We start from the raw sequence: 26,824 nt of genomic DNA, 5'->3' as shown, positions 1-26,824 counted from the left end.
TATTCTTGGGAAAAAAATACATTTCTCACTCTAATAAAGAGAAACAATTAGACAAACCCATACTAAGCAACATTTTACAAAATAGCTAACCAGTGCTATCTTTAAAATCGTGAAAGAGGCCCTGGCCAGTTGGCTCAGCGGTAGAGCATCGGCCTGGTATGCGGGGGACCTGGGTTCGATTCCCGGCCAGGGCACATAGGAGAAGCGCCCATTTGCTTCTCCACCTCCCCCCCTCCTTCCTCTCTGTCTCTCTCTTCCCCTCCCGCAGCCGGGGCTCCATTGGAGCAAAGATGGTCTGGGCGCTGGGGATGGCTCCTTGGCCTCTGCCCCAGGCGCTAGAGTGGCTCTGGTCGCGGCAGAGCGACGCCCCGGAGGAACAGAGCATCGCCCCCTGGTGGGCAGAGCATCGCCCCTGGTGGGCGTGGCGGGTGGATCCCGGTCGGGCGCATGCGGGAGTCTGTCTGACTGTCTCTCCCCATTTCCAGCTTCAAGAAAAATACAAAAAAAAATCGTGAAAGACAAGAACTGTCCCAGGTTGGGAAGACTAAGAAGACATGACACCTTAATGCAATTTATATCCTGGAGATCCTGGACTGAAAAAGGACATTAATGGGAAAACTGGCAAAATTCAAGATTTATAGAAAAATTAACAGTATTGTTAACAGTGTTAATTTTCTGTAGAATTTTTGAAAATTTTCTATAAACCTAAATTTTTTCAAAATAAAAACTTGAGGGGTTGTTTTTTTTTTCAAATTTTTTTTTTAAGATAAACTTTTTTTTTTTTTTTCAAATTTTTTTATTTTTACTTTATTTATTCATTTTTTAGAGAGGAGAGAGACAGAGGAGAGAGAGACAGAGAGAGAGAAGGGGGTAGGAGCTGGAAGCATCAACTCCCATATGTGCCTTGACCAGGCAAGCCCAGGGTTTCGAACCAGCGACCTCAGCATTTCCAGGTCGACGCTTTATCCACTGCGCCACCACAGGTCAGGCAAGGGTTTTTTTTTATTACGTATTGATTTTAGCAAGAGAGGAAAGGAGAGAACAAGAGAGACAGAAACATCAAGCTGCTCCTATATGTGCCCTTACCAGGGATCCAACCAACAACCTCTACACTTCAGGACGGCGCTCTAAACCAGCCAATCTATCTGGCCAGGACTAAAGGTTGAGGTTTTTTTAATGCAACTTCTGAAGGCATGAAATCTTACCATTTCAACCCTATTTTGAAAAAAGACTCATTGGGACTATTATAATTTTCCTATTAGGAAAGATTATCAAATGATATCAAATTCAGAATCTCAAAACCCAACTCTTACAGTGCATACTGGATTATAGAAGACATAACTAGAAAACTAGTCAGTGGATAAAAAATATACTTGCCAAACACAGCATGCACACTGTTAACAAAGATTCACGCCCTCTCCCCTAAAAACATAAAACGATGATCATAAGGCAATAGCCCACAACAGAAATAAAACAACTCAAAACAAAATGTCAAGAACCGGACAATACCAACTGAATCAACGTATCATAAGATCATGACTTAATAAATTTCTGTGGCCAATTTTTATGAGTCTGACAAAAAAAAAAAAAAAAGGCTTGTCAAAGGTAAAGGTTGGATTGGTTCTGTTACATACCCAGATTTCAAGTCAGTTATCCTCAAACAGTTTGTAGCATCCAGTCCCACTTTTCCATTGCGGACCACACTAGATATGAATGGGGAAAGCATTGGAGAAATGCGGTTCAAGGCCACTTCTGGGGACATTTTAACTTGATTGCAAATCACCACTGAAAGAAGGAAAGAATGGTGATCATAGTATCCAAAAGAACTACATATACTACACATAACAAGCTTCCTGAAAACTGGCGCAGTGCACAGAAGTTTCTCTTGCATGAATAAATACCTTATTTCCTGTCTTAAGCAGCCTCTCCTAATGAAACCATCTCTCTGCTACTCACCTTTTTTTTTTTTTTTGTATTTTTCTGAAGCTGGAAACGGGGAGAGACAGTCAGACAAACTCCCGCATGCGCCCGACGGGGATCCACCGGGCACGCCCATCACGGGGGATGCTCTGCCCTCTGGGGCTTCGCTCTGCTGAGACCAGAGCCACTCTAGTGCCTGGGGCAGAGGTCAAGGAGCCATCCCCAGCGCCTGGGCCATCTTTGCTCCAATGGAGCCTTGGCTGCGGGAGGGGAAGAGAGAGACAGAGAGGAAGGGGGGGGGTGGAGAAGCAAATGGGCGTTTCTCCTGTGTGCACTGGCCGGGAATCGAACCCGGGTCCCCCGCACGCCAGGCCGACACTCTATCGCTGAGCCAACCGGCCAGGGCCAAAGATTGGGTCTTTTTTTTTTTTTTTTTAATGTATTCATTTTAGAGAGGAGAGGGAGAGAGAGAGAGAGAGGAGAGACAGAGAGAGAGAAGCGGGGAGGAGCTCGAAGCATCAACTCCCATATGTGCCTTGACCAGGCAAGCCAGGGTTTCGAACCAGCGACCTCAGAATTTCCAGGTCGACGCTTTATCCCACTGCGCCACCACAGGTCAGGCTACTCACCTTTTTAAATCATAAACTACAGCACTGCTTTTCAGGAAGAGGCAACCCTTGAAATCCAATTCCCTCCTTCTTTCCAAAGCTGATGTCTACACTGCCACACTCCCTTGAAACCTGTCCCATTAGGTCTTAAAACTGGCAGGTTCTACTTCAAGTTGAGGCCTTAAGAAGCCTTTGCTGACAATCTCCTCCCTCTAACACACAAAACCCACATGCCATTAGGTTAGGAATCTTCCCTCTGTTAGTAAGAACTTGGCTGATAATACTACATAAAAACCTAGAACAAGTATATCCTGCTTGTAATTGTTACTTACTAGAAATTAGTTTCTTCTGATATAGTTTTTATTCATTACTGTTTCTATACAGTGTATTATAACCACCTGTTATAATACAAACTAAAAACCCAATGAACATTTTTAAATAAATAAATGAATAAGGAGGGAGGGGGGATGCATTCAGGACAACACTAGAATCTATGTAACACAATAAATTAAAATCAATTAAAATAAATAAATGAATAAGGAGACAAAAGCTAGAGAAATATCTAGGTATGAAGAGAAGATAATATGCCCTCAAAAAATTTGGTAAAGGATAACATATCTGAGGAATAGATGTAGCAAAAATCTACTTAACAAGTAAATCATGAAAACATACACTTATCCAGATATTCAGCAACACTAACATGGATCTAAAAGTCTTTATAAGGTACTAAGAAGTTCTTAAACTTGAAAATATAAAAGTAAAACCAATAAATCATATCTAAATTACTTGGAAATCCATGGAGCTGGGGGAGGGAGTACATGAATTCCTCAATAGATTTCTAAGTGCAAGCTTCTACTTTCAGAGGTGAATAAGTCAATTTAAAGGATCATTTTCTTCCTCAATCTGAAAGGATAACCCACATCAAAAGCAATTAATTTCCCACAAGTTACAAGTAAATGATGCTCTGGTTCTAGTTTCCATATATTATAGCATATGAGGACTTACACGTCCCTGCTAAAATAAATGTTGAAAACTAGTTCCAGTTAGAACAATCTCTGACAGTAATAAAGGAAAGAACTGCAGTGATCTTTCAGAAAATAGTAATACTGGGACCCTTCTTGGTAATGACACCCAAAAGTATCTTTGAGTCAGTAAAAACTTTGTACTTTAGTACCAAATCATCCTTTCTGGAAATACAAGCTCTTCTTTCCACTTAACAGATGACCTCCCTCCACCATTGCATTATGTCATCACAAAGTAAGAATAAACATCTAATGCATGGTATTATCAATCATAAAAATCATGTGCCTTTTTATTATATAACACATCACTTATGAAGAGCTTCCATATACATGATTGTAGTTATCTTCACAACCCTAGGCAGTAAGAAATGCCCACTTTACAGATGATAGTTAACTTTCACAATGTCTTTGAAAAGTAATAGTAATCCATATTATCATTTTGAAGCCTATTTTTTTCTATTCTGCAATTTTTCCACCTTTTTATCTAAACACTTATGTCACAGTTCCTGAAAGGATGATATATGCATATACAAAAATACTTATCTAGGGGAAAAAAGGGTCTCACCTACATTACAAAAGTATCCTTCTATATTTTTCCTATAATTATAATTATAGGAAATATCTATTACAATTTTATCTCTCATTTCTATGAAAAAGGGAACCAGAAAACTCTGAACATCTACTCAGCACTGTATTTCCCACTTCTATCTGTAATTTCATTTACTTCCCCTGAACAAACCTGTCCTCTGGTGAATGTTGTTTCCATTTCACAGATAAGAAATCTAATACTCAGCAAGACTGAGTAACTTGTTCAAAGTCACCAACCTAGCAAGCAAAAGGATCAGAATTCAAATTCAGATCTCCCTCAAAGTCCACTAGTCTCATCTTCCTCTCAAAATAACATAACTTTAATCACCAAAGAGACAAACATCAAAGTGAATTTTTAAGTACACAGCTTGTAAAACTTGGACCAAATGGCATGAATTTAAACTCATGATGGCTTTACAACTTGATACTAATTAGACTACTGCTGTAGTCAAATGCTAAAGGGAACAAACCTGCACCAGAAGCCAAACTATACTTCAGGTGACAACAACAACCCATTCCATTTCAGCAACAGTCATGACCTTAGAATGACACCTGAAGGAATGAATTTCGCTCTTTGTTTCCAGAACAGCCAACATACTATTGTTTGACAGTTCAAGATTTCATGCAGTGTTAATATCTGTTTCAACTGTGAGGTGCTGTGACTTCTCTAAAGGAGAGGTAAAAAATACTCCAAAATCAAAGGTCACAGAATAGATGATGGTCCTTTGGTGCAGTCCTTTTGAGCCAGGGGCACAGTTGGGGGCATCATCCCCCCACCCCCAGTAGTAGCTTTTACACATCTCAGCACTGTAATAGATCCCAGACAGGCAAAAATTTATGGTGGCAGCCTCCCTTGAATGGTAGTTAGGCAATTTGTATTTCCTGATTTTGACATATTACAGAAGGAAACGGCAGAAATACAATTTTAACAGGTGTCTGCTGCCTCAATATAAGGTCACATAAGGTCCTTTGATCGGCCGCCTGGGGAATACAAAGACGTCAAAAGCGTCGGTCCAGTTTCTTGCAATTAAGATAGGATGACAAATACGGAAACATGTGCCCTGCTGACGTCATGGAACGGAAAGGGGTAGCGTCCTGCTGCATCACGTCAACGTCATACAGCGCACGAGGGAAGTTACACTGGGGAAGTAATTTCTCTAAGGAGCAGCATTCAAAAAAACAAGCCGGATAAAACCCAAATAATGACCACCACATTCCAGGAGACATTTATAAAGGGGCACTCCCCTTCTTTCAAATTTTATGATCCCTTTATCGAGCGGGAAGAAAGAAGTCAGGTTTATCAAGGGCCAAGGGGCGGGCCAGATAAGAAGAAATATTGAATAGTAACTCCTGGCCTTGGGGTCTCGTTCTTGAGGGGACCAGCGTGATGGAGATGAGCGGGGCATCTTTGGAACGGGGGCCTTCTCTATGGGAAGGGGAGGCGAGCTCTGTACATATTTAAACCATGATCCTCAGCACCACCAGTGCGGCTCGGGATCCAACCTCCCCACACCAGCCCCAGTCTAGGTACCTGGAACTTAGTCCGTTCGGTAACCGGCGACTACGTGGGGTACAGGTTACCCGAGCGCGCCCCCGACCGACGCACCGACCTGCGCGCGCACCGCGGACTGATGCGTGCGCGCCCCCCGGACGTCCGCTCCGCCCCGCCCCCTCTGCGGCCCAGCCGGGTGGCGTGCGCGCCCCCGGCCTCACAGAGCCGGGCGCTCGGAAAGGCCGTCCCGGTAGTGCCTGAAAGTTCCTGCCCCAGCCCTTTCCTCGTGCGCAGCGAGCAATGCGGAGTCTGGAACTATCAGAAGGGCCTTATACGAGAGGAGGCGCCGGGAGATAAACCCTGGAAGAACTGGGGGCAGTCGGAGGGCGGGGTTATTTCGGGCACTCAAATGGGCGACCCGCACGCGTCTGGAAGGCCCGGGTAGTTAGGGAGCGTAGATTGGCGTCTCTAGTTACGGGGTCGGGCAAAGGGTGAAGGGCAGCCACCAGTTTGGAGAGTATCTCCTTTGAGCAATGGCCGCGTCTGGGGATCCCAGGAGGCAGTGTCAGGAGGAGGTGGCGGCAGTGGTAGTGGTGGGCTCCTGCATGACCGACCTGGTCAGGTTAGTCTGGGGCCCGTACGCAGAGTCGGGCGGACTGTGCTCTTCTCTCTGTCGTGACACCGGGGCTTCAGGGGTGGAGAGTGTTAGCTTTTGGTGTGAGCTACAGGTTTCTCCAGCCCTCCGTGGGCCTTGATGCGGCGGAGGAGGTAGGACAAGTTTGTCAGGTGACCGTGTAATGAATGTTGTAATGGTACTAGAAGCGTCTCCAAAGACCTCCAGTTTTCTTGACCGGTTCCTGAGCCTGTGTCCTGACTCGCCGAGTGAATTTGGCCACGTAATTTTAACCCAAGAATGTGATGCGCCTGCCTCAGTGGGTAGTTGTGAGGACTTAAGTGAAGCAAAGGGTTTTGTGGCCCAGCATACTATCCAGGTTGGGTATTCTTCGTCTGGACTTGTATAAAATGAGAGGAGCAGAGGTCAAAAGGGCGATCAGTCACCTTTCACCATATTGATTGTTGGTATCCCTTCAGTATTTCATATTGACAACTTATTTTACAGTATAATAGTAACCATGGCAACTCAATGTAAGTCAAAATAAAAACCATAAACTATATTTACAACGGTTTTTAAAAGTGGTCAAATAATGAAATAAAATGTTAAATGAAGATAATTGAGATAGGTTGGTAAGATTAGATGGAGCTTTCCTTTTTTAATGAAAATGGCTTTTCTAGTTAAAAAGGTAGTATTCACTGTTCAAAAAAAAAAATCCAAAATTCCAAGAAAATCCTACCACACAGGTTGATTCAGTTTAATATTTTAGAGAATAGATTTTCAAATACAATGCTATTTTTATATTATAAAAGCAAAAATTACCCTGGCCAGTTTGCTCAATGGTAAAGCATCAGCCCAGCATGGATGTCCTGGGTTGGTTTCCTGGTCAGGGCACACAGGAGAAGTGACCATCTGTTTCTCCAACCTTCATCTTTTCCCTTCTCTCTCTCTCTTCCCCTCCCACAGCCATGGTTTGATTGGTATGAGCGTATAAGACCAGCACTGAGGATGGCTCTGTGGAGCTCCTGCCTCAGTCGCTAAAAATGGCTCTGTTGTGAGCATGTTCTGGCATATGGATCCATATGTTGCCTTATGGATCCTGGTCCAGGCACATGTGGGAGTCTGTCTCTATCTCCCCTCCTCTCACTTGGAAAAGAAGGAAATAAATAAATAAGATTATAAATTATCAAGCATACTACAATAAGACCTCGTCTGTCCTGCTCTTCCAAAGGATAGCAGAGAACCCAGAAATAAATAAAAAGGCCTTGGGGCAATCAAAATAAGTCACCAAACCACCTGCATTTTATCTGGAAAATAGTTCCAGGGTCTTCACATTAACCAGTTTAATCTTATGTAGCTTAAAATATTTACAGGCTCAAACTTCCAGTCCAAAGTTAGAAGGGTGGAGAGTAGAAAGGGTGAAGACTGCTACGGGCAGATACAGTGATTGCCAGAAACCTGAAAGTGAATAGGAAGGTTACAACAAGCAAGAATTTTAAATGCAGGTAGGCTTTGTTTTCCCACAAATATTTGCGCTACCTTGTCAGATACTGTGCCAAGATAGATGTGTTTCCTTTGGTGACAAAGCATAATGTTCAGTATAGTTGTGGATATTTGATGAAGAAGCCTACACATCTTTCTATAGAGCAAGAGTCAGAAACCTTCCTGTCAAGGGCCAGACTAAATATTTAGGATCTAAGTCATATAATCTTTTTCTTAACAACACTTAATAATGTAAAAAGTATTCCTATACCCCAAGCCTGCAAAAATAGCCTTCAGGCCATGGTGTGCTGACTGCTGTCTCACACATCATTCTTCTAGTCCACTATAGTAATTGGTGTTAGTATGATAATATGACTACATTCAAGAAAAGGTAATACTGTACACATTAAATTTGTGTGTGTGTGTGTGTGTTTGTGACAGAGGGACAGATAGGGACAGACAGATAAGAAAGGAGACAGATGAGAAGCATCAATTCTTTGTTTCAGCACCTTAGTTCATTGATTGCTTTCTCATATATGCCTTGACTGGGGGCTACAACAGAGCGAGTGACCCCTTGCTCAAGCCAGCGACCTTGGGCTCAAGCTGGTGAACCTTGCTCAAACCAGATGAGCCTGTACTCAAGCCGGCGACCTTGGCAATTCAAACCTGGGTCTTCCGCGTCCCAGACCGACACTCGATCCACTGTGCCACACCTGGTCAGGCCCCATTAAATTTTATATAAAGTAGGGCATGTGTTTCATTTTAGAAATAGTTCCATGAAATATATTGAAAGTTCAGTTACACAAAGGAATAAACCTTCATACATCTAAAATGATTCATTCCTAAAAACTCTATTAAGCTAAATTTTTACCATACTTTTATAGGTGAAGTAGCAGAAGAGTAAGAAAGCTAAACAATTTTCCCAAGTAGTATACCTAAATAATAATGTCAGAGTTAAAATTCAGAGCCAGTTTCTTTTAAACTAAGCTTTTGTGAAGCTTGACCATCAAGACATTAAAGAAAATTCTAGTGCTTCCTAAAATGGATACTCTAACTTTGGGGAGGGTGGAGTGTCCATGTTAGTATATATCAGAATTTTAAAATCTCATTATATATCCCCCTATAAACTCTCTCCCATGACTTCTCATGGTATCTGACTACTTCTGCCTCTGAATATCTTTACAAAATACCTGACTATAGGATTTTTAGTTAAAATCCTGAATCTGTGATAAACTTGAGTCCAGCTTTGCTTGTTATGATATATATCAAGATTATATTAGCCTGACTGGGCAGTGGCGCAGTGGATAGAGTGTTAGACTGTGATGCAGAGGACCCAGGTTCGAGACTCCAAGGTCGCCAGCTTGAGTGCGGGCTCATCTGGTTTGAGCAAAGCTCACCAGCTTGGACCCAAGGTTGCTGGCTCGAGCAAGGGGTTACTCAGTCTGCTGCAGCCCCACAGTCGAGGCACATATGAGAAAGCAATCAATGACCAACTAAGGTGTCGCAGCAAAAAACTAATGATTGATGCTTCTCATCTCTCTCTCTGTTCCTATCTATCCCTATCTATCCCTTTCTCTGACTCTCTCTCTGTCAGTGTAAAAAAAAAAAAAAAAAAAGATTATATTAGCTTCCTATTGCTGCTATAACAAATCATCACCAACTTAATGGCAAAGTTAATACAGTTCTGGACGTCAGAGGTCTGAGACAGATCTCACTGGGCTAAAATCAAAGTGTCAATGGGGCTGTGTTCCTTTCTGAAAACTCTAGGGTAGGAGTAGTCAACCTTTTTATACCTACTGCTCACTTTTGTATCTCTGTTAGTAGTAAAATTTTCTAACCGCCCACTGGTTCCACAGTAATGGTGATTTATAAAGTAGGGAAGTAACTTTACTTTATAAAATTTATAAAGCAGAGTTACAGCAAGTTAAAGCATATAATAATAATTACTAGTACTTTATGTCGGATTTTCGCTAAGTTTGGCAGAAGAAATCTTTATAAAACAACTTATTATAGTTGAATCTATCTTTTTATTTATACTTTGGTTGCTCCGCTACCGCCCACCATGAAAGCTGGAACGCCCACTAGTGGGCGGTAGGAACCAGGTTGACTACCACTGCTCTAGGGGAAATCTGTTTTCTTGCCTTAAACAACTTATAGAGGCTGCCCACATTCCTTGACTCATAGCCCCTCCCTCCATCTTCAAAGCCGGCAATTGTTCAGTCAAGTCTTTCTCATATGGCATCACTCTGACACTAACACTTCTTTCTGCCTTCCTCTTCTACCTTATAAGAACTCTTGTGATTATATTGGGCCCAGATAATTCAGGATAATCTCATTATGCTAAGGCATTTTATTAGCAACCTTAATTACCCCTTCCCATGTAACATAACATATAAGCAAGGTCTGGAGATTAGGACGTGGACATCCTTGGGGCAAGGTAAGGAGTAGGGAAGACATTATTCTGCCTACCACAGTGGTTAAGCTTAAAGTCAAAAAGGTTTATAATGCCCTGGCTGGTTAGCTCACTTGCTTAAGAGCAAAGTCCCAAAAGAACAAGTTTGCGAGTTCAATCCCCGGTCAGGGCACTAATGGGAAGCAAACAAAATGCACAACAACTTAGTGAAACAGCAAATGTTTCCTTTCCCCGTCCCTTCTCTCCCCCTTCCTCCTCCCCTCTCTCTCCCTTCCTCTCTCTCTTTGTCTCTAAAAATCAATGAAAGTTAAGCCCTGGCCAGATAGCTCTGGAGCGTCCTTCCAGAGCACAGAGGTTGCTGGTTTGATTCACCAGTCAGAGCACATACAGGAGCAGTTCAATGTTCCTCTCTCTCTCTCTCTCTCTCTCCCCCTGCCTCTCTCAAAAAAATAAAATAAAATTAGGGTTTATAATACATAAAGCTTGGAGGATCGTTGAAGCCTTTCAGTCCATCCTCCACATTTTACAGGTGAGATAACTGAGAGAGGTTGAGTGATTCACCCCAAGTCACACAGCCAATTAGTGAAAACTGGAACCAGGTTTCTCAACCTTTATCTTTCCATTATATCATTCTACCTCTAACGCTACTATTTATTGCCCTTCTCATCTACAGTTTGAGAGCTTGTAGTCTATACATTCATTAACTGTTTACTTTGTAAGCTGATAAGGAATAATAACTAAGGATTTATAATTTTCAGGTCTAAAGATAGTATCGTCATTACTATTCCTTATTTTATTCCTAAATTTAATCGTAACCAGTCTGGACACCCATGCGTATACTGTAGAATCACTAGAAATAAACCTCCTTCAGTAACTAAGCCCTATTGGACGGCATCCAAGTCCAACTCATGTTATGTATTACATTACTGTGTGCCAGACACTGCTAATTCAATCAATGAGCAACTTTTTTATTCTTTTCTAATTTTAGTCTGCTATGAATAAATAGTAATCTCTGTACTAATAATTTTTAAAAAACCATTAGTTCATCTAACATGACAAATTGTGACGTTATTTAATAGCTAACTGTATTTATCATTATTCTCTTTCTTCCTGAACACTCCTAAATGAAGCTGTGGATAAAAACCCCAATAACAAATGATCTTTTTTAGACATTAGGCTCACAGGCCTTGGTTAATCATGCTTTCATTAATAATCTTTCTTATGACATATATCACAAATTTTTTTTCAATTATTCATTCAACAAATATGTATTGATTTTATACTATGTGCCAGATACTTTCCTAGGTGCAAATGATAAAGTAATGAAACACACAGCCAAAAATCTCTGCCTCATGGAACTTACATCCCAGTATCTTCATTACAGAAGAGACGGTATCAGTAGGAATAAGTAAAATACATAGTACATTATATAAATGCTAAGGAGGAAAATAAAGCACAAAAAGGGGTGGGACTAGTAATTTTAGATCATTGGCCAAAGAAAGCCTCACTGAGAAGCTGATTTTGAGTAAAGAGCTAAAGGAGGAAAGGAAACAAACCATACAGATGCCTGGGGTTTCCCCATATGCAAAGGCCCTGAGGTGGGACCATGCCTCATCAGTGAACAACAAGGGGTTCAGTGTGGCTGAAGAAGAAAATTGATGATTAAAGGATGTTAGGACATACCCTGACCTGAATGAGATGAAAATCCACTGATGAATTTGAGCAGAGGAGTGACATAATCTGACTTAATTTTAATATAGTCACTCTGGGAAGTATGTGCAAATGGACTGAAGGAAGACAAGGGGCAAGGGCAGAAGCAGGGAAACCAGTTCAGAGTCATATCACAGTGATCTAGGCAAGAAATGGTGGTGGCTTGAAATCATTGCAAGTGGGGAGAAGTGAGCATCTTTTGATTGTATTTTGAATGGAGAACTGACAGGATTTGCGGAGGAGTGCAGACAGGATAGGTCAAGGATTACTCCAAATTCTGTGGCCTCTTCGAGGGGAAGGGGAAGTTACCTTTGCTGAGATAAAGAAGATTGCAGGCAAAGCAAGTTGGGAAGGGAGAGGGCAACATCCGGAGCTTAGGAAGGACGTGTGAGATTTGAGGTGCCTATTAGACATCCAGGTGAAGTAGTCATAAGGCTAAATGTTCAGCCAAGCATCCATATTTAATCCTTGGCAAGTCAGGAAATGATTGCTTAGTTCTCAAAAGATTTTAATTGGATAGTGGAATAAGTAAATTTAGAAGCTTTTAGATCCAAAATGGATGAAACATTAGACCTATGTTACAAAAAAAATTTTTTTGAAAAGAGAAAAATATCAGCCAAAATTTTATACTGTACCTAGAATGTGTTTGACATATTACACTTACCCTCTCACCTGCGTTTCACCAGAAGCCTCTTAATTTGTCATATTTAGAAGATAAAAATCTTTTGCAGTCACAATTTCAGGAAAGCAAAAGCCAAAGCAATGTTGGTTCCAAAAGTATGATTTCCCAATATTAGAGGAATATGATATCCCTTATTATTCTTTCTGTTCCTTAAACCAGTCTTGAAAGTTGTTTATTGGTTACCAATCAATATTTAAATTAGTATTTTGTTAAACATGTTTCTGTCAACTGAATTCCCTAATGTCAAGAGAAATAATTCATGGGAAATTTGCTAATTTTGGTCTCTTCAAAGAAAATATGTTAAAAAGTAAATTACAGGCCCTGGCCGGTTGGCTCAGTGGTAGAGCGTCGGCCTGGCATGCGGAAGTCCCGGGTTCGATTCCCAGCCAGGGCACACAGGAGAAGCGCCCATCTGCTTCTCCACCCCTCCCCCTCTCCTTCCTCTCTGTCTCTCTCTTCCCTTCCCGCAGCCGAGGCTCCATTGGAGCAGGGATGGCCCGGGCGCTGGGATGGCTCCATGGCCTTTGCCTCAGGCACTAGAATGGCTCTGGTTGCAACAGAGTGGTGCCCCAGATGGGCAGAGCATCTCCCCCTGGTGGGCATGCCGGGTGGATCCCGGTCGGTCGGGCGCATGTGGGAGTCTGTCTGCCTCCCCGTTTCCAGCTTCAGAAAAGATACAAAAAAAAAAAAAAAAGTAAATTACATATGACAGAGTACGTACTGTGTGCTATTACTAAACAGTCCCTATATAATCTCTCCCTTTGCCAGCTCTTTGTGTCCTAGTGTCTATATTCTTGGGAGATCTAGGTAAGGAAGGCTTCGTGATGAAAGTTGCTCCAATATTTTGATTACTTGTATATAGTATTGAAATACTGGCACTGCACTAAGTTCTAGGATACTGCAATTAGTAAAACATTGTTCTTGAGGAACTTACAGTCCAAGGAAGAAGGCAGACAGAAAAATAGATCATACTACAATGTACAATGTTGTAAGTACCTTCAGGTTCGGAGGGAGCCCAGAAAATGTTCCTGAATGAAATGCCTCCTGAGTCAAGCCTTGAAAAATAAGCAGGTACTAGCCCAGCAAAAGAGAAGAGGGAGTCACGGATGTGGGTATGCCTGGGGTGTGCTGGGGACAGCAACCGCTGACTGTGTCTGTAGAACATCAGATGTAAGATGTTGATGAGAGCCCTTATTAGCCATGCAAAAGTGCTTGGGTTTTGTTCTCTAGGCCCTGGGAGCCAGTGATGGGCTCAAAGGATAGGAATGATGTGGTCAGATTTGTATTTCACATAGCTAACTCGGTGCCAAAAGCAGATTTAAAAGAAAGCACTGTTTCGAAGGTATCAAAGGCATTCTTCTTGAAAACAAGGAGACCCATTTGAAAGGTAAAGCACTAGTCTTCACAAGAGATGATGAAGGCCTGAACTAGGACAGCACAATAGGGATAAAGAAAGAGGTTAAAAAAATATTTAGGGGATAAAATAGTTGAAAACATTAGTTAAGAAAAAAGGGCATGAATCAAGCACTCCTTTTCTGGTCCTTGACAAGCAAACCCTATAACTGACAGCTTTCCCATATTGACAAGACCTGGAAAGTGGAGTTCTTGGGAAAATTCTTTTTTTTTTTTTAATTGATTGATTTTTAGAGAGACAGAGAGAGAGTAAGGAGGGGGGGGGAGTATTCATTTGTTGTTCCACATAGTTGTGCATTCATTGGTCACTTCCTGTATGTGCCCTGACTGGAAATCGAAGCCACTACCTGAGTGTTTCAGGATAACTCTAACTGACTTAGCTAACCAGCTAGGGCTGAAAAGAATCTCTTCTTATGAAACAAAAGAATTCTATGCTGTGTGCTTTTTGGAGGGTGAGGGTGGTGAACCACTATAATTTAGTTTTCACTACTTTCTTTTTTCTTTTTTTTTTTAATCAAGTGAGAGGCAGGGAGGCAGAGAGACAGACTCCTGCATGCAACCCAACCAGGATCCACCTGGCAACCCCCCCCCCCCGGGGGCAGATGTTCTACCCATCTGGAGCTGCTGCTCCATTGCTCAGCAACTGAGCTGTTTTAGCGCCTAAGGTGAGGCCATGGAGCCATACTCAGTGCCCAGGGCCAACTTGTTCATTTGAGCCATGTCTGCAGGAGGGGTGGAGAAGCATAGTCACTTCTCCTGTGTGCCCTGACCAGGAATCAAACCCAAGGCTTCCACATGCTGAGCCGACACTCTACCGCTGAGCCAGCAGGCCAGGGCCTCACTACTTCTTAAATACCATTATGATGTCTTTTTTGATTCATCAGTTATTTGAAAGCATTTTTTAATTTATAGATGGAGTTTTTTATTTATCTTTTTATTATTTATTTCTAACTTAAGCTGTTAAGGTCAGAAAATACTTTCTAAACAAACTCATCTTTGAAATTTGAAGAGACTTTATAGCCTAGTACCTGGTTGATTTTTGTAAATGTTCAATGTATACATTAGAAAAAAATATTATTTGATAGGCGTTAGCCATAACTGTTTTATATATGTTCATTAGACCAGCCTTTTTGTCTGATTGATCTATCGATTACTCAAGGAATTGTGTTAAAATTACCAACCATGATGGTAAATTTGTTAACTTCTCATAGTTATATGTGAGTGTACATATATACATATATATTGCTATTACACATTATTAGTTGTATGAGAATTAGAACTAATTACATTGAGCAGAATTTAGAACTTTTTCTGCTCAATTTAACCTTATGGTTAAAGTTAGTAGTAATCTTTATTTCTTTTTGCTCTAAGCTTTTACTTTGAGTGACATTGGTAAAGCTATCCAAATTTAATTTAGTTGATACCTGCCAGGTATATCTTTTTGTTTTAAACTTTCTGTGTTCATATGTTTTTTGGGGGTTTTTTGTATTTTTCTGAAGCTGGAAATGGGAGAGACAGTCAGACAGACTCCCACATGCGCCCGACCGGGATCCACCCGGCACGCCCACCAGAGGGCGACGCTCTGCCCACCAGGGGGCGATGCTCTGCCCCTCCGGGGCGTCGCTCTGTTGCGACCAGAGCCACTCTAGCACCTGGGGCAGAGGCCAAGGAGCCATCCCCAGCGCCCGGGCCATCTTTGCTCTAATGGAGCCTCGGCTGCGGGAGGGGAAGAGAGAGACAGAGAGGAAGGAGAGGGGGAGGGGTGGAGAAGCAGATGGGCGCCTCTCCTGTGTGCCCTGGCCAGGAATCGAACCCGGGACTTCTGCACGCCAGGCCAACGCTCTACCACTGAGCCAACCGGCCAGGGCCATGTGTTCATATGCTTTAGGTGTGTTACAAAGAGCACACAGCTGGATTTAGTCTTTCATTGGTTTGTTCTGTTATACTTTTTTATGACTATAATTTTTTTCTTGTTTTGTATCTGGAGAACGTAATCCATTCACATTTAATGTGAATTTGATGTATTTGGAGTCATTTCAAACATGTTATTTTACAATAAACTACTCTTTAGAATACTGTTTATCAAACTCATTAAAGTTGTACAGCACAAAGAAGTCATGATGCTTTTTGTGGAATACCATAAATTTTTAGCTTAAGTTAACTATATTCATATATACACATGAAATTACATTTTCTCTTCTATTAAAGTGTAATTTACACAAAGTAGTGAGCCCAAGGATTTAAGAAGAAAAGTTAAATTTGAGAACATTCTTTTCATCAACTTAACTCTTCTGAACTCCAGGGAAAGGAGCACTGTGTTTGGCCCTTCTATCTTAGCATCTAGTTCAGCTTGCAAAACTCCAGTGTTCTTCCGAAGCTGATAGCTAAAAGAATTTATAAAAACATGAAACCTAGATAGGTCCAAGGAGCTTTAAGGACATTGCAAATAATAATATAATGAGTTTTGGAATCAGACCAACCTTGGTTTGAATCCTGGCTCTGCCATCTTCTACTTGGTGAACTTGGGTATGTTAATCTACTTTTCATTCACCTTATCTGTAAAATGGTGATTGAAATAATAACTTTCTCATGGGGTATTGTAAGGATTAAGTGATTTAGTGGTCATAAAGTGCTTGGTGCATTATTTGTCTTATGGTAGACACTCAAGAAATGGTACTTGGCATAATTAATGTATTATATAGTTTAACAAATGTTTATTTGACACATGATGTAAACAGGGACAGTCTTAGGCCGTAGAGACACAGACGTGAATGTGCTACATGCTCTGAAAGGAACATGCATAGATTGCTAGAATGCAGAGGCAGGGAGGGCCACTAACCCACGCTGTTACATTAGGACCCCTAGAGGAAATAACATCTGGGTTGAATTTTAAAGATGCAAGTGGATAAGCTCAGCACAGAAGCAGGGAAAGAACTTGCCAGGCATAGCAAATTGGCTATGAAAAGAGTTTGAAGTACTAATACGATTTTTAGAATCAACACTAATCTATTGTGACGTTGTAGTGGAGGCCACCACTCTCCCTTGTAACATCACTTAGTGCCACAGTCAAAAGAAGTAGAGGAATGGAATGAACTATAGATGTCATTTTTTTTTTCTTTCTTTTTTTTTTTTTTTTTTTTTAACAGAGAGAGAGAGTCAGAGAAAGGGACAGACAGACAGGAAGGGAGAGAGATGAGAAGTGTCAATTCTACGTTGTGGCACCTTAGTTGTTCATTGATTGCGTTCTCATATATGCCTTGACCATGGGGCTCCAGCAGACTGAGTGACCCCTTGCTTGAGCCAGCGACCTTTGGCTCAAGCTGGTGAGCCTTGCTCAAACCCAATGAGCCCGCGCTCAAGCTAGCGAACTCAGGGTATCAAACCTGGGTCCTCCGCATCCCAGTCCAATGCTCTATCCACTGCGCCATCGCCTGGTCAGGCAGAGGTCATTTTTAACATAGAGTTTGTTAAGTTTTTATGCTTACATTAATAATGGTAAATATTTGTTATATCTACTGAATGTCCAACATTATTGTCAAAACCGAGAGGGGGAAAAATCCAAAGTATATAAAGAAGTCATACAACTCAATAAAGTGTTGCAAAAAAGCAAACAATTGGATTAAAAAGTAGGCAGAAGATCTGAACAGACATTTTTCCAAAGAAGATATGCAGATGGCCAAAAGGTACATGAAAAGATGCTCAACATCAATAATCATTAGGGAAATAAATGTAAATCAAAACCACAATGTGATATTATGCCATACTAGTTAGAATGGTTATCAGAAAGACCAAAAACAATTACTGATGAGGACATGGAGAAAAGGGACCCTGTAAATTGGTGCCACCAGTATGAAAAACAGTTTGGTCAAAAATTAAAAGTAGAACTACCATATGATCCAGCAACTCCACCCTGGATATTTAGCTAAAGAAAACAAAAATGCTAACTGAAAAGATACATTCACCCCTATGTTCATTGCAGCATTATTTATAATAACCAGGATATGGAAACAACCTGTGGGTGGGTGGGTGGATGGATGGATGGATGGATGAATGAATGAATGGACAAATGGATAAAGATGGATGGATGGATGGATGGATGGACAGATGGATAAAGAAAATGTGCAACACACACACACACACACACACACACACACACACTAGAATATTATTTAGCCATAAAAGAGAAGGAAATCTTGCCATTTGCAACAACAAGATGGACCTTGAGAACATTATGCTAAGTGAAATAAGTAAGACTGAGAAAGACAAAGACCATATGATCTCACTTACATGGCAATCTTAAAATAAAATCAAATTAAAAACCCAAGCTCATTGATACAGGTAACAGATTGGTGGTTGCCAGAGACAGGTGGTGGGAGGGTGGACAAAATAGGTAAAGGGTGTCAAAAGGTACATTTTATAACTTCTAGTTATAAAATAAATGTCATGGAGATGTATAGCAGGGTGACTATATTAAAAATATTGTATTATGTATTTGAAAGTTCCTAAGATGGTAGATTGTAAAAGTTCTCATTTTAAAAAGTTTTTGAGAGAAAGCTGATCGTCACAGAAAGTAGCTTAGTATGGATAAAAGACCATAGCAGGCCCTGGCCGGTTGGCTCAGCGGTAGAGCGTCGGCCTAGCGTGCGGAGGACCCGGGTTCGATTCCCGGCCAGGGCACATAGGAGAAGCGCCCATTTGCTTCTCCACCCCTCCGCCGCGCCTTCCTCTCTGTCTCTCTCTTCCCCTCCCGCAGCCAAGGCTCCATTGGAGCAAAGATGGCCCGGGCGCTGGGAATGGCTCTGTGGCCTCTGCCCCAGGCGCTAGAGTGGCTCTGGTCGCAACATGGCGACACCCAGGAGGGTCGCAACATGGCGACGCCCAGGATGGGCAGAGCATCGCCCCCTGGTGGGCAGAGCGTCGCCCCCTGGTGGGCGTGCCGGGTGGATCCCGGTCGGGCGCATGCGGGAGTCTGTCTGACTGTCTCTCCCTGTTTCCAGCTCCAGAAAAATGCAAAAAGAAAAAAAAAAAGACCATAGCAATGGAATCCTAAGACTTGAATTAAAATTAGATCCAACCACCTAACAGCTACGCTCATTTTGATAAGCCAGTACCGTTTTGAATTCTCACTTTCTCCCTAAAACAGAGATGGTAAAACCTACACTAACAAATCTCACAAATGTATTGTGAAGCTCACATATGATATAATCAGTTCTTGATTATTCATGATGATGGGAATATGAAAGAAGCATAAGCACCAAAACCCAAAAATAGTAGGTAAATTAAAATTTGTAATAATTGGTTCCAGAATATACTATTTGTATGCTGATTTATCCTTCTAATTATATTTTGCTTAGGTTAAAATTAGTTCCATTTGTATTTCTTTAACCTACACCAGCAGATGGCAGAAAGAAGTAGCCTAGATAATTACAGCATGGTAACAGAAGTCATTTTGGATTTTACAAATTACTAAAATTAATTGGCAAAATAGAAAATATCGATTTTGTAGTTGTCACTTCATACTTTGCTTGTCTTCAGTAAATTAAAAAGGTTTTCTTCAGGAACTTTGATAAATGCTTTAGTGTCACCAATTCCCTTTCTGTTCTGTTTTTCGGCATCCTGATTTTCCCAATACCTTTTCTACCTCCCTGTCCAAGTTTCTATTCTTTCTCAGGACTTTTCTTAGCTGAGAGTAAGATAGATAGGTGATAGATAGATAGATAGATAGATAGATAATTATTAAAAAAGATTAGTTGACATTAGATAGTACTTTCATTTTTAAATATACCTTTAATATTCTGAACCATATGCCTGTCCTGGTACCTTCTGTACTCAATCATCTATCCACGTATTAAAAATGAAGAAAGATGTAGCCCCTTTTTGTCCCCATTATTCTGACCATATATCTGTTTAATATCTGACTTTTCTCCTTGGGATACAGTCCTACATGGCATCTTTGCCCTGTTCTTACCTCATTGTACAATTTATTATGTACATAGGCCTCTGTCATCCCAATGAGCTATATAAGTGTCTTTTAAAGTGTAGACCGTTTTAAAAATATTTACTTCTGACCATGTTGGAGTAACTAGTGCCAGATCTACCTTCCCACCATAAACCACTAGAAAATGGGACACATATGAAACAAAATATATGAAGCAGCTGTTTCAGATATTAACAGGTGTGTTATCCAGAAGAGAAAGGAAACAAATAAGATGATTCCTGGAAGCACATTACTGACCATAGTCCAGAGGGGAAGAATTCAAGGAAATCATGGCAGTATCAGTGAGTTATGAAAGCTGAGTTTATAGCTTAGAGAGATTGAGATGGCTAGAATTTATAGGAACACATACTGGAGGGGAAGCAGCTAATCAGGGAATGGTCCAGAAATCTACATAGGAGTCCCCTAAAGTCTGTTGTTAAATACTAAATGGAAATACATAGAGAGAAACTCCACAAAGCTGGGCAACTACTGGATAGTTAGTTCTAAGCTGGACATTTCCCAGAAATCATACAGGAATGGGAGGTGTTGAGTTCTAACCAGCCATACACATTGAACCCCTGCAGCTTTCGGTAAAGATCCCAGAAGATCCACAACTTAATAGAAGGCTGAACTTGCCCTAAACTCACCCTAATGAATCTCAAAAACAATCCTCAGAGGAATCAAACAGTTCCTCAAATTACTTAACTGCCTGGGGAAAAAAAAACAAACACAAAGTTCAACCCTTTGGAAAAACATAACAAATTAAGACACTCAATGATGTAACATTTGCAATATTCAGCATCCAACCAAAAATCATTAGTCATGTAAAGAATCAGAAAAATATGATCCATAACCAAGAAACAAAAAGTCAAAACTGACACTGAAATTACAGTGCTAGTGGAATTAGCAGAAAGGAATTTTGAGAGCCATTAAAACTATGCTTGGTGATTTAAAGAAAAACATGAGTATAGTAAGGAGAGAAGTGAAAGATGGAAAGAGAACCAAATAGAGATTTAAAAAATGAAAAATACAACACCTGAAATGAAAGATTACTTGATGAGCTTATCAGTAGAGTAGACAATACAGAAGAAAGTATCAGTATACTTGAAGACAGTAATAAGACATCGAAATTGAAGCATAGAGAAAAGAATGACTGAACAAAATATACAGTGGTCAACCATGTGTAATTGGTGTCTAAGAAGAGAAACTGGGGAAAACACAAAATTTGAAGAAATAATAGCTGAAAATTTTTCAAATTTTATGAGAACTATAAATATCTGAATCTAAGAATTTCATTGAACCCCAGGCAGGATAAGCATAATGTAAACTACATCAAAGCACATTGTAATCAAATTCCTGCAAACCAATTATAAATAGAAACTCATAAAATCATCCAGAGGAAAAGGGCACACATTACATATGGGGACACAAAGATTGATTACAGACTTCTTGTCCGAAACAATGCAAGCCATAAAAAAAAAATCCTTAAAGTGCTTGAAATATAAACTGTCAACATAGAATTTTATAGCATTCAAATATGAAGGGGAAATAAAGACAGGAAAACAATAGCTGAAATTACTTATCATCAGAAACTTGCACAACAATCAACTGAAGGAAGTTCTTTAGGTGGGACCACAGTGGTACTAGGTAGAAACCGGATCCACCCAAAAAAATGAAGAGCCCAAAAATGGTAAATGGGTGAATACAACGACATTTTATTTTCTTTATTTCTTATTTTCTTTGAAAGGCAATTGACAGTTTAAATATTAATAACACTATTGTAAGATTTATATCACATAGAAGAAAAATGTATGACAATAGCACAAAGGTTAGGAAGGAGAAATGGAAGAATACTATTGAAAAGTAAATTACATTTATAGGTAGAGTGGCACGTTTGAAAATAAACTGATACGTTAAAAGTACTTATAGTAAACCCTAAATCAATCACATCTAAAACAATAGAAAAAAGTGGTAGACTTAATAACATACCCAAGAGAGGATGAAATGAAATTCAACTAATCCAAAGAAGATAGGGACAGAGGAAAGAAAGAAATGAGTATTGTAATGCTGGGTATTAATATTGCTATGAAGAAAACTGTTGACAAGCAAAGCACTAGATTGCCCTCACATTTCTGCATTTTCAGGACTTCCTGAGCAAAGGTTAGAGAATGTTTCAGTGGCAAACAAACCTGAGGAGTCAGAGACCTCTGGAGAGATTAGAGACTTCTCCCTTGGACACATTTATTTACATTCTAGGAGTTATAAATCTAGAGACCTTCTTCTCCTCCTCTTGCCCTCCTTCTCCCCTGCCTTTTCCCAGCCCCACCCCAGAGGGAAGGAGGAACAGCAGCTGTGTCAGCTATCCTATATAAACTCCAAAAATTCACTATTTCAAGGTTTCTCTCATCATGTCACCCTGTCAGGATTGTGACATAGAGAACCAACTAATACAATTGTGAGTAATTAAAAGACCGTCTCTGATCCAGAAACCCTGTGTTTCTTGCCAGAATGAATGAATGAATACAGAAATTAAAATAGAAAGGGGTATCTCCTGTGAGGTGGCAGGTAAGGCTGCTTGGAGGAGGAAACATTTGAGCGGATATGCAAATGAAGTAAGCCAGATAAGGCCATCTTACTGGCTCTCCCAGTGCCTAATGTAGCTATTCACATATAAACAAAATTTTGATAAATAAGGGTCAAGGATTCGACCCTGAAAGGCTGGCCACTTCTGGTTAGAGTATTGTTTTTCTGTTCTATAAATTCAAGAGTAACTACATTTTTAAACAAAATGACTTTCTAGCCATAGACTTGTTAGCTAGGAAAAGATTGGCAGGAAATCAAACTCTGTTATGAACTGTTTCAAGCTTATTTCATGTTTAATTTCCTAGAATAAATTATACATGTCTGTAAATTTAGGGTTAGGAAGCACAGAATGAAGCTTTAGTTGGGAAGCTAAATTCTTGTTACAGTGGTAGAAATAGACTCTGACTTGGTTTGAAAGTTACTCTCATCCTTGTAGATGTGACATACACAAATGCTGAAAAGAACAGATATGGTTGAAGAGCACGGGCAGAAGGAATAATAAACGAGCACACTGAATTTTAACTGGGTCATAACTAATAGTACGATCCTTATTTCAGTCGTACAGTGTGTCAGAAGCTTGCAGCCAGAAGAGAGGATGGGGTGCAAAAGCCAAAAGACAGCGTCTGGCCTGACTTTGGGCTGCAGCCAGTATTAGTCTGACCTTTTTGGTTGAAACCGTATTTCACCAGGTCATTCCTTCCTTTGCTATGAATCATCTCTGAGCATCTGTAACAAGCACATCATTGTCAAGAAGTTAAAAGCAATGATAAGTTGTTCTGCTAACACCTGTCAGTGAAATAACTCAGAGCACAAAAACGCAGGCATTTAAGGAGTTGACAAGTATTATTAAACCTGTTTTGCAAGAGAAGAAGCTGGTTCAAAGAGGGAAGAGCTGTCAGAGGTAATATAATCAGTAAGTGGCTCAGGCCTCCTGCCTCACACAACAAGGCTCTAACCCCGCAGCCTCTCACGGCCCAGGACACTGGGGCCATCTATATACAGCTATCAGTGTTTCCTTCTGTTCAATTCAGCTTTAAAATGCCATGACCTTTTTAAAGCAACAAATATGTCTTAAATTCAAATATATTTCTTATGACTGGTTTTCTCTGTTTGAATTTTCTCCATCATTCAGAAATTTACACTATTTTAAATTTTTAAATGGTAACAACGGTGTATTTCTACCAGTACTGCTTTCTTTGTTTCCTTCTCTGAGCACTGTCTGTCTTTGGCACCTTGCTAAACCTCGTGTTTGAATTGAGGCGTTCATAGTAATGCTTTCATCCACGGCATGCTGCTTCAGCAGGCCCTTCCTTGATCCTGACCTTAATTTCACAATTTCCTTAAAGAAAAGATAGGAAAGCCTAATTTAAAGAAAATTAGAATTTATAATTTGGAAATGCTGCCTGTTTGTAACTAACTTTCTAGTTGCTCTCCACTACACTTTCCACTCGCCATTTACTACTATAAAAAAAAATAATAATAAGGAATAGACTATCTTAGTGTGGTTTCAACAGAAAGCAGAGCATGAGACAAAGGCTTAAGTGCACATACTCTATTCAGGACTCTGGTCCAGAGGGAAAACGCAAGGGACAGGGAAAGTGAAGCAAGGAGTTGGAAGAGCCTATTAAAGATGCTGGACATGTTCAAGGTGGTCACCCCTATGGGCAACTGGTTGCTCAATCCTGCAGGACAGCCTGAAAACCGCTGAAATAGAAACCCAGGAGTGGAAAGAGTGGCATTGGCGAGATGCTGTTAGGTTGCACCTGCAAGAAGCCAGCCAGAGCCCAGGAAGAACCAGTGGCTGGAAGAAAATGCAGGGAGGTCATAATACTGAAGTAGTAACAAGTGGTCTCCCATAACAAAGTCTATTCTTGTTGCATATACTTCCATGCATAAGTATATAAAGTAAAAGATGAACACTGCTCCTCACCCCACTCTACTAATGGATACTTGTCATTGACATTTCATTGACTATCCATTTACATATGATCTGAGACCAAATACATATATCGTTTTTCTTTTAAAAAACATGAATCAGTCGACCTGGAAATGCTGAGGTCGCTGGTTCGAAACCCTGGGCTTGCCTGGTCAAGGCACATATGGGAGTTGATGCTTCCAGCTCCTCCCCCCTTCTCTCTGTCTCTCTCTCCTCTCTCTCCCTCTCTGTCTCTCTCTCCTCTCTAAAAATGAATAAATAAAATTTAAAAAAAGTTTAAAAACAAAACAAAACATGAATCATATCATACTAATCTTGTTCTGTGACATGTTTTTCCAGCTCATGTATTACTTGCATCATGGTTGGGTTTTACCTCATCGTCAGCAAGTTGATTTGCCCTATAGGAGGTACACTGGAAAACACTGATTTGGCATTTGTTGATTTAGTGCATTAATGAAGGAATTCTATTACAAGTTCTATTAGAGTTCTTGCTTATAGAAGAGGAATGCTGCTGATATTGGGAATGCAGCGGGCACAGCCTGGTAAAACATGGAATTGTCATTGCCACACAATTGAACAGTCATTCCTGCCAGTCTCCTCCTCCTCCTCATTCATCAGCACCTCCACAGCCTGAATGGAGACTACACAAGGAGACATGGGAAAGAGATGTAGGAAAGGAAAATTAATTGTCACTCTATCCTTCTAATTTCTTGGATAAGACCTCTGTATTAAAAGACAAATTAGCCTGACTTGTGGTGGCGCAGTGGATAAATCAATCTTGAAATGCTGAAGTCACCAGTTCAAAACCCGAACTTGCCTGGTCAAGGCACATATGGGAGTTGATGCTTCCGGCTCCTCCCCCTTCTCTCTCTCTCTCTCACTTTCTCTCTCTCCCTCTCCCCTCTCTAAAATGAATAAATGAAACCTTTAAAAAAAAAAAGCCTGACTAGGCGGTGGCACAGTGCATAGAGCGTCAGACTGTGATGCGGAGGACCAAGGTTCGAGACCCCGAGTTCACCAGCTTGAGCGTGGGCTCATCTGATTTGAGCAAAGCTCACCAGCTTGGACCCAAGGTTGCTGGCTCAAGCAAGGGGTTACTCGGTCTGTTGTAGCCCCACCATCAAGGCACATATGAGAAAGCAATCAATGACCAACTAAGGTGTCACAACAAAAAACTAAAGATTGATGCTTCTCATCTCTCTCCATTCCTGTCTGTCTGTCCCTATCTATCTCTCTCTTTGACTCTCTGTCTCTGAAAAAAAAAAAAAAAACTTTAAAAAAGATTAACAAGAGAAAAACAAACAAAAATCTATTAACATCTATCCCTCAGATATATATGGGAGGAACCCAGGAAAAAATGAGTAACTTCCCAAGGTGACTTCAAATTCAAGATTAAATACCATTTTAATAGGGAAGTAGGCTTTGGAAGAGTAAATTACTTTTAGGAAAGATGAATGGGCCCTTGGAAGAAATGGGAGGTATGCTTGCTTGTGACCAAGTTCGTCTGCTGTGACAAGAGTCAGTCTTCCCTGGGTGAAGGAACTCCTGGGGAGAGGATCTGTGACAATTGAGTTCCTTTTGGGGGCTCTGTCTTTAGGCAGAGAGGGGAAGTCCAAAAAAGCCCCTCACTGCATTTGCTGTTTCTCAGGTGCCCACAGCTCAAAATCATCAATATGCCAAAGCGGCTTATTTTGGGGCATTGTGTCCTGAACTACTACAGTCATAAAGTGGGGTGGCATATTCTACTACTCTTGAAATATAAGGAGAGACATTTAACAAAGATTTGTTCAATCAGCAAATATGTTGACTCTATACTGTGTGACAGGCACTATAGATAAAATGGGGACTACCTGACCAGGTGATAGTGAAATGGATAGAGCAGGGGTCCCCAAACTTTTTACACAGGGGGTCAGTTCACTGTCCCTCAGACCGTTGGAGGGCTGGACTATAAAAAAAACTATGAACAGCCTGACCTGTGGTGGCGCAGTGGATAAAGCGTCGACCTGGAAATGCTGAGGTCGCCGGTTTGAAACCCTGGGCTTGCCTGGTCAAGGCACATATGGGAGTTGATGCTTCCAGCCCCTCCCCCCTCCTCTCTCTCTGTCTCTCTCTTCTCTCTCTCCCTCTCTGTCTCTCTCTCTCCCTCTCTCCTCTCTAAAAATGAATAAATAAAATTTTTAAAAAATTAAAAAAAAAACTATGAACAAATCCCTATGCACACTGCACATATCTTATTTTAAAGTAAAAAAACAAAACAGGAACAAATACAATATTTAAAATAAAGAACAAGTAAATTTAAATCAACAAACTGACCAGTATTTCAATGGGAACTATGGGCCTGCTTTTGGCTAATGAGATGGTCAATGTCCGGTTCCATATTTATCA

The 26,824-nt window shown here is 40.7% G+C and overlaps 2 protein-coding genes across 3 annotated transcripts in view; one reads left to right on the top strand and one right to left on the bottom strand.

Annotated features, from left to right (window-relative positions):
- Positions 1-5,821, bottom strand: part of BABAM2 (BRISC and BRCA1 A complex member 2) — a 406,860-nt gene extending 401,039 nt beyond the window's left edge. For both annotated transcript variants that reach the window (XM_066266796.1, XM_066266797.1), the window contains exons 1-2: positions 5,670-5,821; positions 1,635-1,785 (exon numbers count right to left, since the gene is read on the bottom strand). In XM_066266796.1, the coding sequence (XP_066122893.1) occupies positions 1,635-1,762 (128 nt within the window). In that variant the 5' untranslated portion in view covers positions 1,763-1,785; positions 5,670-5,821. The remainder of the gene's footprint in view (positions 1-1,634; positions 1,786-5,669) is intronic.
- Positions 5,822-6,097: 276 nt separating this feature from the next.
- RBKS (ribokinase) overlaps positions 6,098-26,824 on the top strand; it is a 105,921-nt gene continuing 85,194 nt past the window's right edge. The window contains exon 1 of the mRNA XM_066266798.1: positions 6,098-6,252. Coding sequence (XP_066122895.1) covers positions 6,164-6,252 — 89 coding nt within the window. The 5' untranslated portion in view covers positions 6,098-6,163. The remainder of the gene's footprint in view (positions 6,253-26,824) is intronic.

Source organism: Saccopteryx bilineata, chromosome 3 (genome assembly GCF_036850765.1).
Source record: "Saccopteryx bilineata isolate mSacBil1 chromosome 3, mSacBil1_pri_phased_curated, whole genome shotgun sequence".
Taxonomy (NCBI): Eukaryota; Metazoa; Chordata; class Mammalia; order Chiroptera; family Emballonuridae; genus Saccopteryx; species Saccopteryx bilineata.
Note: the sequence above shows the minus strand (reverse complement) of the source record. Positions and strands in the feature narration are given on the sequence as shown.